At 44.6% G+C, this 16,087-nt stretch overlaps 1 protein-coding gene across 3 annotated transcripts; it reads left to right on the top strand.

Moving 5' to 3' along the window:
• The first annotated feature begins 1,345 nt into the window (after positions 1–1,345).
• Positions 1,346–15,881, top strand: LOC102048505 (uncharacterized). 3 transcript variants are annotated; one of them, XM_014284249.3, is made up of 4 exons: positions 1,346–1,448; positions 8,996–9,080; positions 9,880–11,071; positions 14,230–15,881. In XM_014284249.3, the coding sequence occupies exons 2-4, from the start codon at positions 9,078–9,080 to the stop codon at positions 15,072–15,074; spliced, it is 2,040 nt and encodes a 679-aa protein (XP_014139724.1). In that variant the 5' UTR covers positions 1,346–1,448; positions 8,996–9,077; the 3' UTR covers positions 15,075–15,881. The 3 variants fall into 3 exon arrangements, with proteins under 3 accessions (XP_014139724.1, XP_027668515.1, XP_055565778.1); XM_027812714.2 differs by lacking the exon at positions 8,996–9,080 and having other exon boundaries at positions 1,350–1,448; XM_055709803.1 differs by lacking the exons at positions 1,346–1,448; positions 8,996–9,080 and adding an exon at positions 7,824–8,406.
• The last annotated feature ends 206 nt before the right edge of the window (positions 15,882–16,087 follow it).

Consider the following 16,087-nt stretch of genomic DNA (forward strand, 5'->3'; position numbering starts at 1 on the left):
TAACAGGTGTGCCAAAACACAGAGGCACAAAAGACTCCTTGTTGGCAGAACTGTCGGTTTTATGCACAGCTACCTGGTCTGCACACACACTGCACATTTTCTAAACACGGTTTTGGTAAAAACGGTATCGCCATCATGCAACAGTGACTCCCCACGATGGGGCTAGTTAGAAAGGAAAGAACCGGTGGCACATCTTAAAAATGTTGGAGATCTGCTGCTGACCGACTCTCTCCTATTCATGTACTGCAAGCACCTAAAGCCAACAGGATGATTTTCATGAACTGAAACAGTCTTCCTACAGTGCTAAGTTTAATTCAGAGAGGCATCTTCAGCTAAATTTTTTTGCTTTAAGGCCAGGGCTCAAAAAAAGCCCCACAACCAATACTTCATTTATTGAGAAAATACTTAGTTTCATACTGTGAGTTGACTAGTTACTTCTGCAACAACTAGAAGTCAGCTAGCAAGATTCTTCCCTCTTAAGTTTTGTCTTAAGTACACATGCGGTCACCAAAGGAACAAAAAGGATTTTATGTAAACAGGGCAGCAGGGCTATGGCTGTGACCCAGTCGTCTAACAGCCAGAACTGTTCTGCGTTCCAGACAGCTTGGCTGTGCACAGGCAGCTATTTTGAGGTACCCATTTCAGCTTTGGAGAGCCAGCAGCCTAGGTGATTTTCTAAGCAGCGTTCACTGATGCCTCAGTGATCTGAGACCTTCTGCTGGAGGATCCAGCAAGAGACAGCTGGATTTGTGGTGCAGCCTTGGAGAAAGTTTCCAAAGTGTATTTTCAGAAGTGCCTTTTGTGCACTCAGGGCAATTTCAGCCGAGAACTCCAGATCCAAACCCACCCACTGGCTCAAGTTTTGCTTGAATCTGTAGAGTGGGCTTAGTTGTTTGCTCTTGCTCACACTTTGGAAAGTGTGTTATCTCTGCTGTAGGACAAGGGTTGGCAACCTCTTACGAATGCTATGCCAGAGTGTATTTTTCTTTTCCAAATTAGCAGCTAGGTGTGCCAATGCTGGGTTTTGCTGCCTCTCCAAGAGGCAAGATGCCATCCATCTGTGGTATTTTTCATCTGCGAGGCTCTCAGCTCCTGCTGAATACAGCGCTCAAGGAGTGGGTGACAGAAACTGGGAGCCACTGGCCTCATACTGGTGCCTCTCCAGATACTGCCAATCCCAGCTACAGCCTTGAGCATGCCATTCAGAACCTATAAAAACTGAGTGCAGACCCAGCTGTCAGGGCAGAGAACTTTTTGCTTATTGCTTCCATCCCACGCAAGGGATCTTCAGGTTGCTTTAAGATCACTTTTCTAAATAATTAATACCTTCTCTCCCCTTCTTTCCTAGGCTCCCCTGTTCTCCAGGTGCTAGCGAGATTCTTGTCCTTCTGCAGGCTTCTGTGCTCCACTGGAGGCTTCCCAACACATCTTGAGTGACCTTGAAGGAGGTAAGGCAAAGAGTGGCACTTCAAAACAAGGACAATAGTAGAAAATTAAATAGGAGCAAAGGTTCCAAAGGTTGGAAGCCTACAAGGCTCCCAAATGTCCTAGCAGCACCACCAGGTGTCACGAACTAATGAATTTCCCTGTGGCCAAATACCTTGGATGCTGCTTATTAAAATGTGTTTCGTGAGGGACAAGCACCTTTCCTTTACATGGGCATCACCCCCAGGGTTTCCCTGTGTTCTCCCTGTGCCAGCTGTGGGCATCTGCATCTGCCTGAGAGACCCCAGCAGAGACTGGAAAAAGTAATCTCACAGACAGGGAATTTCCCTTCCTCTGAAAGTTCCTTGTTTACCAGCAAAGTTACTTCTTCTACCTCCAGGAGCCACTTACCAGCACATCCTCAGCAAACCTTCATAAATGCTTAAGATGTAAAAATGAGAGCTAGCTTTTTGCCACTTGCTAGTGAGATTGACTTCAACATACACCCCCAGACTGAGTCACCACGGATTTAAAGTGCTTCTAAAAAGGTGAAATTCTCAAGCCTGGGAATGAGTTGTGTCGTCAGTTGTTAAAATTGTTCTGTATTGTAAAAAAAGTAGGTTACTACATCTCATTGTGAACAATTATGTCTAATTACAAGTCACAAATTCACCACTAATACTATTTAGTAGCAAATTTCTACCACACTTCATCCAGAGCGTGTCATGAAGTAACACATTACCTCTTGTTTGCGGATTGGTAACGTGTGATGCAGAACAGAAGGAAAGAGTGTTTTGGCTCAGATCAAAGAAAGGGGAATGGATGCTAGGCCTCAACTCACAGTTCAGTGATTGAAGCTTTGGATGATGTGTCCTCCAGCTTACAGCACTGCATAGTTTAGTTTAGTTTAGCAGATGGGAGAAAAAATGGCTTCTGTCATGTTATGGTTTTAGTTAAACTTTAAAAGGCTGCCCAGAAATACATAAAACTGCAATAAACACTTTGACAATAAAATTAAACAAGTGAGATATGCAACTTCCCCTTACGGGGATCCCAAACGGGATGTTAATTTTTGCTGTTTGATAAAAAAAAAATCATTTCCAACAAGAGAAATCAAAAGAACCAAAGCTAGAGTAACACCCTTACCCCTGCTCCAAGGACTGGGAATGGAGAAGTTTCTGTGCTTGGCTAAGGCAATGTTGTCGGTCAGCATTTTTATGCTGTATTTTTAGCAGGAAGATAGCAAGTTTCCTATAAAGCTGGCACGTCGAGAGGTCAGTAAATTGTATTGAGAGCTTCGCACTAAATTTGGGCTGTTTTCTTTTTCTCTGGAGCCCCAGGTGCAAAGGTGCTTTGGCAGGAGTAAGGAAGTGCGTTGGGGGTGGTGCCTTCGCCCCAAGTACGGATGGCAGAGGACCCTGACCCCCCGCATTAACAGTAATACCCGTTCAGCGCGGGGGCCGGGCAGGGCTCCGGGGTGGGCTCGCTTCGTCCCCCTCCGGGCCACCGCAACGGCTGCGGGGCGGCCGCGCGTGGTCGGCGGCCGAGCACCCTCTGCCGGGGACCGGGCAGCGACTGCCGGGGGCGGCCAGCTCCGGCGGCCGGGGCCAGGAAAAACAAACAAAAGGATCCAAGTTTTACATCAGTTCCATCTGATTTTTGAGCCTGTTGCCGTCAAACTCCACGAAACTGTGAGGATTTACAGTGATTTTTATAGTAGGGGGTGATGATGTTATCCCATGACCGGCAAAGCTCGTGCTTTATGAGAAATACCACAAGTAGCAAGAGAAGCAGTTAAAAGAGTAGCAAACACTCCTGCAAGTGCCTTCTTGCCAACAGACATCTTCTTCCATTAATTAAGTGAAAGATCATTTTAATACAAATGACTGCTGGGGAACAAAGTAAGTTCCCACAGTCAGTTCTGTGCTGATACAATTATATTCGCAACCACAGCGCAGGACTGAAAATAAAAAAAATCCCAGGAAGAGTAAACCAGCCTGCATATAGAATTGTTATGGAAAATAATGGCCTGCTCTCCCCTGGCGGCACTAACTATAAGTGCAAAGCTGCTTGCAAATGGCAGCGTTAACAGGGTAACTCGAACAGCTATTATCCATGTTGTAGCATTTTCTGCCCAAGTAACCGATTTGCCCTTCACTAATTTCAGCCTTCCCACTTCTTCCCGGGGAAATAAAATGTTAGGTCCTATTTATAGAAGTTCATGGTTTTAAATTAATTTTTTCCTTTACTACAGCTGGTTTTAGTGGTTGATTACTGTTTGTTGGACCAGGCAATCCTTTGCCAGCTGGCTGTGGCTTTTATTAGCTCTTTTAAGAAGACTCGATTTAGAGCTCACAGTTAAGTTACAAGGACAGGAGCTCTGTAATGCAGACCCTCAAGAGAAGAGATTATTAGGACTCATGAAAAAAATTGTGTACGATTCTTTGAACAAAAAAGCTCTTGTTTAAGGAATGTGGTGCTGTAGGCTAACATTTAACAGCAGTCTGTCTTCTCTCCTTCAGAGCTGGTGCATGCAATTAGACCCTGCCCTCCATCAGATATACTGGATATTATTTTCTGCGAGCATCTCTCAAAATGGAGGAATGCCGCCCTGTAGCAAGTACAGAATGTATCTTGGGAATTGTATTTCTGCAAGTAGGGCAGGAGGTACTGGTGGAAAGACATGGTGAAGCAGGAAAAGAGCTGAAGAGGTGCTGAGAAGGCTCTTGTACAGGGGAGGGGGAGGAGAGAAACAAACATTGCAGAGAACAGGAAAAACGATGTGCTGGGAAATGATTAATCCACCCCAAAGGCCCTTGCTAAGAAGTGGTGGGACAAGCTTAATGATTTTTGGCAGCTGTGAGCTACTTCTGCTCCGCTCTCAACTCTCGTCTTGCAACCAGATGTGTTTAAGCACAGCTTCATCCCGTTCCTGCCCCAGACACCACATCCCCCTGTCAGTGGCCTTCACTCCTGGCAGCTCTCTGGCAATATGTTCCCTCCTTTCCATGCATTTTACGGCTGCCCCGTGTCCTTCCACCTCCAGTGAGTGTTTCTCAAGTGAGCGAGAGCACACAGTCCGCTGGGGAAGGGGCGGGTGTCAAGTTTTAGAACTGCTGTTCTGTATCCTGTTGTTTTCCTGCCGGGATTGTTCCAGTTTCCTGCACTGTCTTATCTGGAGCTGAAAAGCCAAAGCTCTCATATTTGTGTGCTTTGGGTTTCTAATCTTTGAAATAGACATTACAAGACTTAAGAGAAACATAGCTAGGACTATTGCAGGGTGGAGGGATGGGAACAAAGTGGTTAAAGGGCTTCCAGTGCCTATACAATTAGTTTCTTTGTTTAGTTGCCCTGCTTGCATAAGCCTGTGTATGTCAGAGGGTTTCAGAGAACCTTCAGCATACCATAATGCTGCACAGAGCCCACTGAAATGTAAAGAGAGTACAATTCCGATGTTGATGTTCTCAAGTGATTCCAGGTACCTGTGCCTCACAGACCTTACAGGTGAATTATTTTCAGAAAATGCTGAGTATGTTACCCCCCTGCCCTGCAAGGGCTCAAACTAGACACAGGAAAGTCTTAAAACAGAATAATCATTTCAGTGCTTTTAGTCAGCCTTGAGTTTTAAGAGCTCCACTGAAATGCTGTAGACTTCTTTGAAATTACTTGGCCGCATTTGCTCGAATACAGAGGTAATACAGGCATATACAGTTCTGACATCTTGAAAGCTTACTATATGGACCAGATGCATGAGAAAGTAAAATCTTGTAGATTTTTTTTAACTTTTTTTTTTTCCTCCAGTGAGCATGAATTCACTTAACTATAGGTTATATTAGTGCACTAAATTCCCTGTGGGTTAAAAAAAAAACTTAAAAGATAACATTTACCGTACAGCTTTGGAATGTCCTGTTTTTCTGCACAAAGGTGTGGGTCCTGCATACACAGTGTCCATTATCAGATGGGAGCCTCTCCTGGAAAGATAATTAAAACACTGCATCACTCACAGCCATGCAGATACTGAACCAGACACAAGGTTTCCAAACAAAACTTAACCCCCAAATTCTAGCCCCACAACCCTCCCCCACAGGAATCCTGGTTTTGTTGGAAGCAGGTAAAAAATTGTGGCAATGATCAAGAGGGATTTTTATTAATTGAAGAGATAAGAAGTACGTTAGTTCAGCCTTTGTGGGTAAATACATACTTCATTTTTTCCCCACTCAGTTGTAACTGTAAATTCAGACTCATTCCACTTGACAGTTTCTCTGGAGGTACTTTCAACTGATGTAAATATGAGAGCAGGAGTGGGCTGAAGAAGTATCCTTAGTTGATTACCACAGCCTTTATTTGGAACTAAGTATCTAGAGAAAAAAGGATTTTTTTTCCAAAGAGATCAGGAAAAGGAAGACATGTGCTTGGAGATAAGGAAAGATAAAAGCATGCCATTTAAAGATGCCTGTGATAGAAATCAAGATGTTCATCTGCCAACTTAGTAATTTCATGGCCTTATGACCATGCAGAGCTTCCGTTCCTGTTACCTTTTCCCACACTAACTGTAAGCACCAGATTATTGGCATGTTCCTTTTAGTTTGTCCAAGCAGCTCAGCCCTTTAGGGAGGAATTACACAGGTCAAACTTGAAGATAAAACTCTCTCTTGACTTCAGAAGGGAAAAATGGTTCTCCCACGAGTTTATGTTCAGCTTTCTGAGGCCCAGCGAGGCCCAGGAATAGGCTGTGCGTTCCCTGTCCTTGGGAGGTCTGAAGACAGAGGTTAGACAAACACCTCTCGGGAGAAGTTTGGGCAGAGCTCCTTGTTCTGTGAGGAACGAGGACAGCTGAAATGGCTGCTGAGGTGACTTCCAACCCTGTTTTCTGTGATTTATTAGGAGTGAGATCTCAATGACAGTAGATCCTATACCATGCCATAAAGAGTTCAAAGTGCATTTGCTGCTTTAAACAGGGGGGTTTAGTCTGATTTTTGTTTAAAGCAAGCAGCAGATTTCAGTAACAAATTCTTTGAAAATCTTAGCTTTGCATGTTTCACAAGCTAGCATATACAAACAGCAAAGCATTCTAGGCTAAAATTATCCATACTATCATTAGAAAGCCAGAAGAAGGAACACATGGATTGATACTAGCCTGAGTGCAGAAGGGCTTTCCAGAGCTGTGCTGCCGTGCAGCAGCTTCACCCCAAAGGGGAGCGGTTTCAGTGCCTACTGTTCATTCCCCACCAGGAAGTACAGCTGACACACCACAAGAGATCTGACCTGTGGTTTTACCTTTGAAAGGAGCATTTAGTCCCCTCACCTGCCTGCTGAGGTTAGAGGGGGCTCTTGTATGCTTTGCTTCTGTTTGTTTCCTTTCCTCTTTGGGTTGTGCTTTGCCTAACTACCAAACACTCATCACTGTAATTTTTTGTGCTTGTCATTGTAGTCATTACCCCTGCCTCGCTCAGGCAGCAGACACTCCCTTGTGGTGGCCAGCGTGGAAGCCCACACCACTTTCATGGCTTTTTTTTTGGTGTTTTCCCCTCTTCCTTCTTTGAACAGTTAAACTTTTGCCCGAAGATTCTGCCTGCTTAGTCTTCACATCCAGCGAAGTACATTTAGCTTTGGCATCAGCAGATTGAAGCATTCACTAAAAAATTAAGCACGTGAGTAAGTGCCTGGTCAGCTGCAGCCATGGGGCTCAGCAGCCCGGGATTCTGCCACCCCTCAGTTTCTGCAGGTTTGGAACTGACAGAGCAGGGCACAGATAAACACACTTCCAGAGGGCTCCCCCTCAGCACAGGAGCTTGGTCAAGGGGTGGTTTCATAATCACTGGATGGATTTTGGTGGCTCTCAACCCCACTCTCAAGGCCTGGGCTGCTGGGTGATGAGGATGAGGGCACAGGAAGGGAGAAGGCAGCTGCCCCCACCCACAGCCAGCCAGGCTCCTCTGGGTGCCCCTAGGTCTGAGGGCAGCCCTGCTGGCAGGGGGAGGTTTGGGTTCGGGCAGGTGGCCTTGGGGAACCCCAGGGCTGGTGCCACGCAGCGGAGGGGGAGGGTAAGGGCCTGCCACTGCATGGTTTCCACGTCCCCACCTCCTGTCACAGATGCTGACCAAGCCCTGCAGCAGCCACCACACTTCACCCTGCGCATGGTGAAGTCCATTTACTTTGGACTGAGCATGGAAAAATTTAGTTGCATCTTCTAGCCAGATTTTTTTTTTTTTAAATATATATATGTCTACACACATCCCTGCATACATCTAGACACACAGCGCTGCCCTGGGCAGCCTGGCCAGTCATACTTTCACTTCCCTTCCTCCAGGCAGGGCTCTTCAGCCTCACCCGGGTGCCTCCTCATCCTGCCGCCTTGCACCGAGCTGGTAAGCGCAGCGGGTGGAGGCAGGGCACGAAGGCAGCGGGCATAGCCTCTGCCTTGGGTGCTGGTGCATGACAGGGCTTCTGCAGTGCGGCATTTTCCTCCCTGTGCGCTGACAGGCTTTCCCTGAGTTTAACTAGCATACTCGTGAAATAAATCCCTGCAGACAAACACCACGTTCACGGATTACAGAGCAGCCCTACATCTGTCAGCCGGGATGGGCTTCTCCCATCTTCTGCAATTTGCTTGGAGAATAGGATCATGTGGAGCAGAAGACCCAGAGGCTTGAGCTCATGTACCCGCAAGGATGTGTGCTCACGGTGTGCTGGGCTGTCTGCACGTGCCTTGCTCTCCTTCAAAGCCAACAGGGGCCTGTTCTCACTGGGAAGCTGCATCACCTTTAGGCCAGAGCTGCTCAAAGAACCAGTTTGGACAAGATTCCTGTGTCCAGTGTTTTCAGTCTGACATCTTTTACCACCACTAAATGCAAAGCTTTTAATTAATAATAGACTAAGATGCCTAGAGCAAAGACTGCCATTATGAACTGTAAATGCATGCGGTATCAGTCACATAGCATCATAAGGCTTCTTGGCTCTCTTGCAATATGTATGTTGACAGTAAGTTACGTGACCAATTGTTCTCTAATTATACAGAAATGATGATGATTTTCTAGGCTACTAGTAGAACTTTTCAAAACAGATGGAAGAATTTCAGATTTAGTCTCTAGTAAATACGAGTTACATATGCAAAGAATTCTTTTGTTAGGAAACTTCCTCTTCTTTTTACTATCTGAAGAGTCAAATAGTGTCAGAATCTGAACCAGCTTCACCATTTCTGGTACTTCTGTTTCTGCAGTTCACTGTTTGGAGAAGTAAGGATTGCTAACCACAGCCTGCGTTCAGAGTGCCAGTGCTGAAAGGAACATCTTGCAGAGGCTGGTTTTTAAAACTCTGTTTTCAATATTTGTATTTTGTTTCAACTTTGATTGGTATGCTGTAGAGGCTAATCCTGCAAATATTTACACAAGTCAAGATTTCTATATATAGTTCATTTGAGCTCAATGGGAGCTTACCTTAATGAGGGCACGTGTTCTGCAGTAGCATTTATTTTGGACTGAGCATTGAAAAATTTAGTTGTATCTGCTAGCCAGATTTTTTTTTTTTTTACTCTATATCCACACACACATATGTATGATTATTATTTTAGGTTCTGAGAGAGAGGGAAAGAATATTCAAACAGTCACTGATCTCCACTCAAGAGAAAGCTCAGTGAGATAGAAAACAGCAGCATGGTGGGTACTCATTTATAGCGTAAATGGTACCATAGACAGTTGTTTCTAACAGAATCAATTATATCATTAAAAATTGTAGATTTTTTTTTAAAAACAGGTTTTAGATACGTGGATGCAAGGCCCGTTTTCTAGTTTCTGAAAAGTATGCCACAAGTGACTTCATATATTCAGTTCCCCTTTGATGCAAGTAGTGCTGCCATTTTGACAGATGAAAGATGTATGAGCCCTGCTGGCCATGGGGAGGTGGGAGGCCGAAAAGCCAATTCCTGACACTTTCCCTTGTTACTTTCTGTAAGTGAGGACAGAATTGTCGATGGGTACGAGCTTGCTTGGATCACAGGACTCAGATTTGCAAACAGAGCACTACACTTCAGCCAGTTACCTTTCCATTAGCTGAGCTACGGTCGCTGCTTGGTGGTTCAGTAAGAGGGTTAATCGCTGTTTTGCTGTGGATTTAGAACGTGCACGTGAACAGCTGCTGTGGCTCAGCTGAGGTGTGATAAATTCTTAAGCTGAGCTAGTTGATCAAGACTCACAGCCTATAGGCACGCATAAATTGTGTCTGTAATAAATTCATTATTCCAGGACCATGCCCACAAACTACCCTCCAGGTTTTCAAAGTGGACACATTTATTTATTTATTTTAATGAATGAACCAATTGTAGATCAGTGATTCCTCTAATGATTATCTTTAAAAAACGATTACTGCTCTATTGAGATGGGGCTAGAAACAGTCCCCAGGACTGCTATTTTATGCACATCCTCTTTCACCTAAGTTATCTCCAACACGTTTTCACAGAGCAAGAGTGTTGGCAATGGAAGGTGCAATGATGCCAGTTCACTTCACATGGATCTCTCCAAGCTTGTGACCTGGGCACACACCCATGGGACCATATGCAATCAAATCCCGGTCTTGAAAACTGCGCAGAACTTTCCTAGCAAGGACAATTCTATTCTGTGGATGTGTGGAGTTGGACATGCATATCACTGGCAGTGTGGACATTTGTATGTCAGAATCAGAGAAGAGAATGAAGCTGTAGAAAGCAGAAAGAGGTTAGTATCATCTGAGGTTTCACCGCGGGAAGCTAACTTAGATGAAAAGAAGTTCAGGATGACTCCGTCTTTTGAGAGGGCTAAAGCAGATGCTGTTGACACAGGGTCACGTAGCAGATCACCAGAGGTCACTCAGCAACAAGATAAATGCTACCTACTATATAATGAACTATCACCCAGAGAAAATAAGAACCCCAGTAAATCCGTGAAATCATGCTTTACAGCAGCGCAGCATTTGTTGGTATCTGGTAGTGAAGTCAAAACTGACGGATATAAGGTGAAGCCAGAAAGCAACGAAGAGCTACAAATCATCTCTGATGATGAACAGTGCAAATCAGAGGATGACGACCAACAAGACCAGTTCAATGAGTATAATCTGGCAGAATCACCAGTGAAAAGTGGAACTGCTGAGGTAAATTTGCAAATGCATCAGAGTCAGAAGAAGGCATTTGACAAGTTGACAGCCACCCAGATGTCTGGTTTTGATGCTACAGGAAAACCACCCCAAACTCTTGCCTGCATTCTAAAATCCCCTGGCAGCGATCAGGAGAGCCTGGACAGCAGCTTCTTGATGTTAGGTCCTCTTAATCCTGCAGGGTCCATAACTGAAACTTCAAGAGCAAGAAATTCCTTTGAGTCAACAATACCACAAGAACATTTAAAATCTGTTCCTGTCTCCAACATTGAAGAAAAGGCCCAACTTGAGTCACCCACTTCTGTGTCTTTCTTTGAGTTTGAAGCCACTGTAGATGTCCAGCAGGAACTCGAGCTGAGCCCTTCTGAGCCTGGCACACCAGGAATAGGCTTAAGCGGGAACGTTACTGAAAACCCTGCCAAGGAAAGTGAGCCGTCACAATCTGGGCATGCTCCTCATCTTTCAGCCTCACTGAGTTCAGAGAGCAAGAACACCGACCACCCACCTGCCTTTCTAAACAAAAGTAAGAGTCTGGAGTTTTATTCCTGGAGGGGTTTGTGGGTGTGTGGGGGCAGGGACGGTCTATTAATCACTTTCCCAAAATTTTAAAGGAGGGTGAGGTCACATAGCTGCCAAAATCTCTACTGTAGCACCTAAGTAAATGCCTCTGATTTGGGGCACTCTTGTTTCTACTGAAAGGGACTAAAAAAGTTCGTACCTTAAGCAATCAGCACTTCAATAGATAATGCCCTTCACTGAGGCACCCAAATGTGTACTTGGCAGTGGCCCAGCCTTAACTCTACAGTTTCAATAGTTTGGTCTCTCGTTTTACTTGGTATCACCACATAGCACGTGTGCTGTACTTAAGAGAGAGTCCCTGTGAGAAACTGGAGCCAGAGATGGGAACTCAGGTCTCAAGAGAAGAAAATAAGAGGAAGTAACTTTTAAAACAGAGAAACTGTGGCTGAAACTCTGGCTGCACTGAAATCAATGGCAAAAATCCCAGACACTGCAATGGGAGCAAAGTTTCAATTCTGCATATTAAATTATGTGATCTAAACAAATTGCTAAAGCTTTTAAGAATTTTAAAATTTTCATACACACTATCCTTGGAATCCTACTGGAGTGGGGAGAGTTGTAACTGCTCAAACGTTAACTCACAAGGTACAATGCTTACTAGGGAACTTTCAATGCCAAGGTTAAGCCACACACAAAGCATATTTAAAATTATTCCATATCAGAAGAATATGCTGTTTGATGAAGATTTAGAAGCCTAGCTTGCAGCTGTTTTAATCCTGCTGTAGAACAGGCACTATCCACTCAAGAAGGAACAGCTGACACAGTGTGCGGACAGTATCAAAATTACACTAGTCTTTTGCAAGTAATAGGGAAGCCATCTATGAAATAGACGTAATTAATTTAATAAATGACCATATTTTAGGATGTGTATAATATACTGGAGCCTTAATGCCAGGTAAATATATATTAGTTAATCTAATGATTAAACACCTCAAATAATATGCAAATGTCCAGGGTTTTAAAGAAGTTCTAGTAAAGCCACAAAATTTTCATCTATAATGATTTGAATGCCTGCAGGCGCTTTTCCGTATTAATTCCAAGCAAAGTGTTGTCTAGTCAGTTTTATGGTTTTGTCTGCTAGTATCTAGGTGTAAACATTGAGGCAAATTTTTAAAATTTCATTTCAAAGAGTAAAGTATCTCTTTTCCATCCAGCGGCTTAATGCCTTGGCTCCACCTAACAGAGTCAGCCCCCAACAGCACGCATCTCACTTCCACCCGCTCACGATGAGGATCCCATTTCATATTTCCCAAAACCTGTCCTATTTCCCACGGTCACAGTCCAGCCCCATGGCCTTGTCTGTGGCATGCTGGGCACCCAGCCTGGCCGAGGTGCTGCAGCACTGCGCTATGGCCATGCAGGATGCATCCCAACTGGCTGCATCTTCAGAACTCCTCCCTAGGTACGCTAGCCCCCTGTCCCACTGCACCAGACATTTATACCTAGTGATCTGCTGAAATAATGAGCATCACGTCAAAGAGCAGCAGCCTGCTGCAGGTTCCTACAGTGCAGGAGACTGGACAGTGTCCATCAAGAGAAAAGAGATTCCTGAAATAGTGTTTTGGGGATTGCCTGGGACACAATGGGTGCATGCTTAAAGCACCATTAGTAGTGCTGAATAGACTCAGGGTAACAGGCATTCGTATTCCTTACGGAGCCGCAACCATACAAACTGGCACAGTTGGTTTTTGTGAACAGTGTTTGACTATTTTTGTACTCGACAACATGTATCATCAGAAGGGACAGGGAATTCATCTGGGAATGTGTGTGTAGTGGCCGTTTCTGCCAAGATAAATGGCTTATGGTTCAAATGAGGCCTCTGCATGTATTGATTTACAAGCCATTCATCTCTTCACATAGAGCAGTCAGTAACAAAACAAGCAAAAAAATCCCAAAACAGCAGCACAGGGATCAGCAGAACCCACCTCAGTCCAGCCACAGCATTTTAAGATAACAACTAAGCATGTACAAAATATCTTGGTGCAAGAAGGGATATCTCTAGGTGTTGGCTCTAGAACCCTTTTCAATCTACCCCTCTTCAGCCCTGGAAGAGTCACAGGCGAGCAGATGGAGCTTTTCAGCAATCCAAAGAATTAATTTCTCATGCTACATCAAACTAGGTAGATGTGGTATTGCCATAGCAACTTGAGAGAGAACTCAACTGGAATCCTGGCAATCTTGTAAAAAAAAATAATTTACTCATCTTTTCATTTTCCCTCACTATCTACTCCTAACTTTTGGTTCCTGTTTTTATTTCACAATGAGAGTTCTCCTGCCTGAAGAGATTTTTGTCAAGAAGAATGCTTTGGAGTTTATTTTGCAGAATGCAAACTATATTGTACAACACTTTGAACATATGAAACGGATGCTACTTAGTCCTGAGGCAGCTCACAAGATCTGTGTACAGGCTCACTCTCCCCTAAGTTAACAGGGCAGAGTTTGGCCCCTGCAGTCACCATAAAATACACACCAGAGCAGTTGCAAATTGATGGAAGGATATCAAACCCATTTGGGGTTGCTTGAGCTTCACAGCCAGCACTGCAGGCTCAGGGCTGCAGCCACTGGTTACACGGCTGGTCCCACAAGTGTGGTCCCACGGGCACACTCGGTGTCACCTCTGGAATCTGCCAGGGGGAAGATCAGTGTCACCAAGCCACCAGTGACAGGTCCAGCCTCCAGTCCTGTATTGCTGTCTGAGAAGGCCTGTAGAACTTGCACCAATGCTTGCCACATGGGCCTTCCAAAATGACGTGCAGTGATTAAATCTCATGAGGAGGAACTCATTCTCTCCCATTTAAACATAATTCAAAACAGAAAGTATTTTAAATTTACCTCTATGGTAGTATGCCGCTTCAGTGGCCAAGTGAGAAGGAGCAAGAAAGGAGACAGTCGTTTCCGTGTCAAGGCTGGTGCTGTCAGGTGGCACTGGCTGGCTTGTCGGGAGCAGAGATCTAAACCAAAGCTCTAAAGGAAGGGGTTTGTGAAAGGCCTGTAATCTCTGAATTTTAGAGGGAAGGTGAGCATTATTCTGCATCTTCTTATATATTTCACTGATCTCCTTGTAAGTTCTTGCTGTCCACAAAGCTGTGTCTTACCTTTTAGATGTATTGAAGTGGGATGTAAAGAGAAACCGTAACACTGGCGATATAAAAACTTTCAGAGACTGGCTGGTTTTACATTGCCCTTCTGAAATGCGCGAGATCCATAAGCTGCCACCTGAAGACCTCGATAATTACCTGGCCTTGTTCTACAGTTCTGTAAAGAGACAGAACGGTGGAGATTTTTCCTCCCGTTCTTTGCACTCCTTTCAAAGTAACATCAAGAGATACCTCAAGGATCACAACTACAAGTATAGCCTGGCTAACGGGTTGGAATTCAGAGCGTCTCAGGAAGCCTTGAAACTGAAACTTCAGCACCTATGTCAGAAAGAGAGAGAGGAGGAGTGGAGTCTTTTGGAGAACCTGACAGATGAAGATGTGCAAAATCTTCGTAGGAAGGGACTTTTAAGTAAGATGCACCCTCAGGGCTTTTTGCACCTCATATTCACAAATCTCATTAGGGCGTTTGGGGCCAGTACACACAGTCAGAGCCACAGTCTGTACTGGGGACAGCTTGTGCTAAAAAAGAATGAGCAAGAGCTGGAATACTTGGAGTGGCTGGATGACCTGAGTGCAGAGGTAAGTGCAGGGGAGTCAGGTCCACGTCTCTTTGCCAAGCCTGAGGATCCAGATAACTGTCCGGTCACAGATTATAAGGAGTATGCCAAGAGGAGGCCGCAGGATATGCTTCATTACTACAATCCGCTTTACCTGGCTCCCAAACCTCTGTGCTCCATATGGGACCAGATATGGTATTGCAGAAAGTCACTGACAAAAAGCAAATTGGAAAAGATCTTGAAAGTTATTATCCATGAGGTCAGGGGACCTGTAAAGACGTCCAACAAATAATGGTGCCCATTTAGGTTCTGCTGTGTCACTTGTTGATACGTGCATATTTCAAAGTCGTCTTTGAAGGGTTTAAGTGGCAGTAGTTTGTATAGGTTGAGGAGAACATCCTTCTCTTTCAGTTTCACCTCAGAACATAAGTCATCTACGTATTTGCATCGCCTTAGCTTTCAGGTTAATTGAAAAACTTCTATTGTTCTTTCTATTAATGAAATTGATAATTCAGTAAGTTAAGAGACTCCTCTTAGGTTTCACATTTGCAAAACGAGTTCATATCCTACTGATTTATTAATGACATGAGAAAATAGCTAATGTTAACGTGGGGAGGGCTCAGCAGCTGAACAGCTTGGCTAGGAGTTCGAGCTGCGCTCGTATTTAGGGGAGCTGGCACGTACACAGCGCTGAGTCTATACGATAAGCCTATGGTAAGGGGATAAGTAACACGAGTTAGTTCTGGGGTGGAAGGAGAACGCTGAAACACCACATTTGCCAGTTGCTAATCTGTGTTGCACAGGAACGCTTTCAGCGAGGTTCTTGTTGGTTTTTTTTTTTCTTAGTGAAAGATTTGTAGATTGAAGAAGTTGAGACTGTGGTTTAAAAAGTTACTTAAAATGGCTGACAGCATTGAAAAATTTTACGGTGTTTTTCCCCAGAGTGCTAAATAGAGTTACGTAAATAGATGTTGGTAGGTGCAGTTCACTTTTTTTTTGGCTGTTCAAGCACCATTCAGTCAATATTGTTGTCTGACAGTCTAGTCAAGCTGTTGGGTTGCGCTGTTGACATAACCGAATTAAAAAAACATTTTACTCTCTCCTGTTTGTCCGGCCTGTTTGCCTGTTCTCCAAAGACGAAGCCAGGAACCCCAAACGAGCAGGTAACAGTTTCCTGGCACGCCAGCGCATTCACGTCTCCCGCTCAGGTTTCTCCTGCTCCAAGCCCGCTGTTAGGCGGCGTTACGGAGCTGACCCTGTGGAGGAGCCGGGCTGTTTGAAATCCCACGGAGCCCACGCTCGTGC

Source organism: Falco cherrug, chromosome 4 (genome assembly GCF_023634085.1).
Source record: "Falco cherrug isolate bFalChe1 chromosome 4, bFalChe1.pri, whole genome shotgun sequence".
Classification (NCBI taxonomy): Eukaryota; Metazoa; Chordata; class Aves; order Falconiformes; family Falconidae; genus Falco; species Falco cherrug.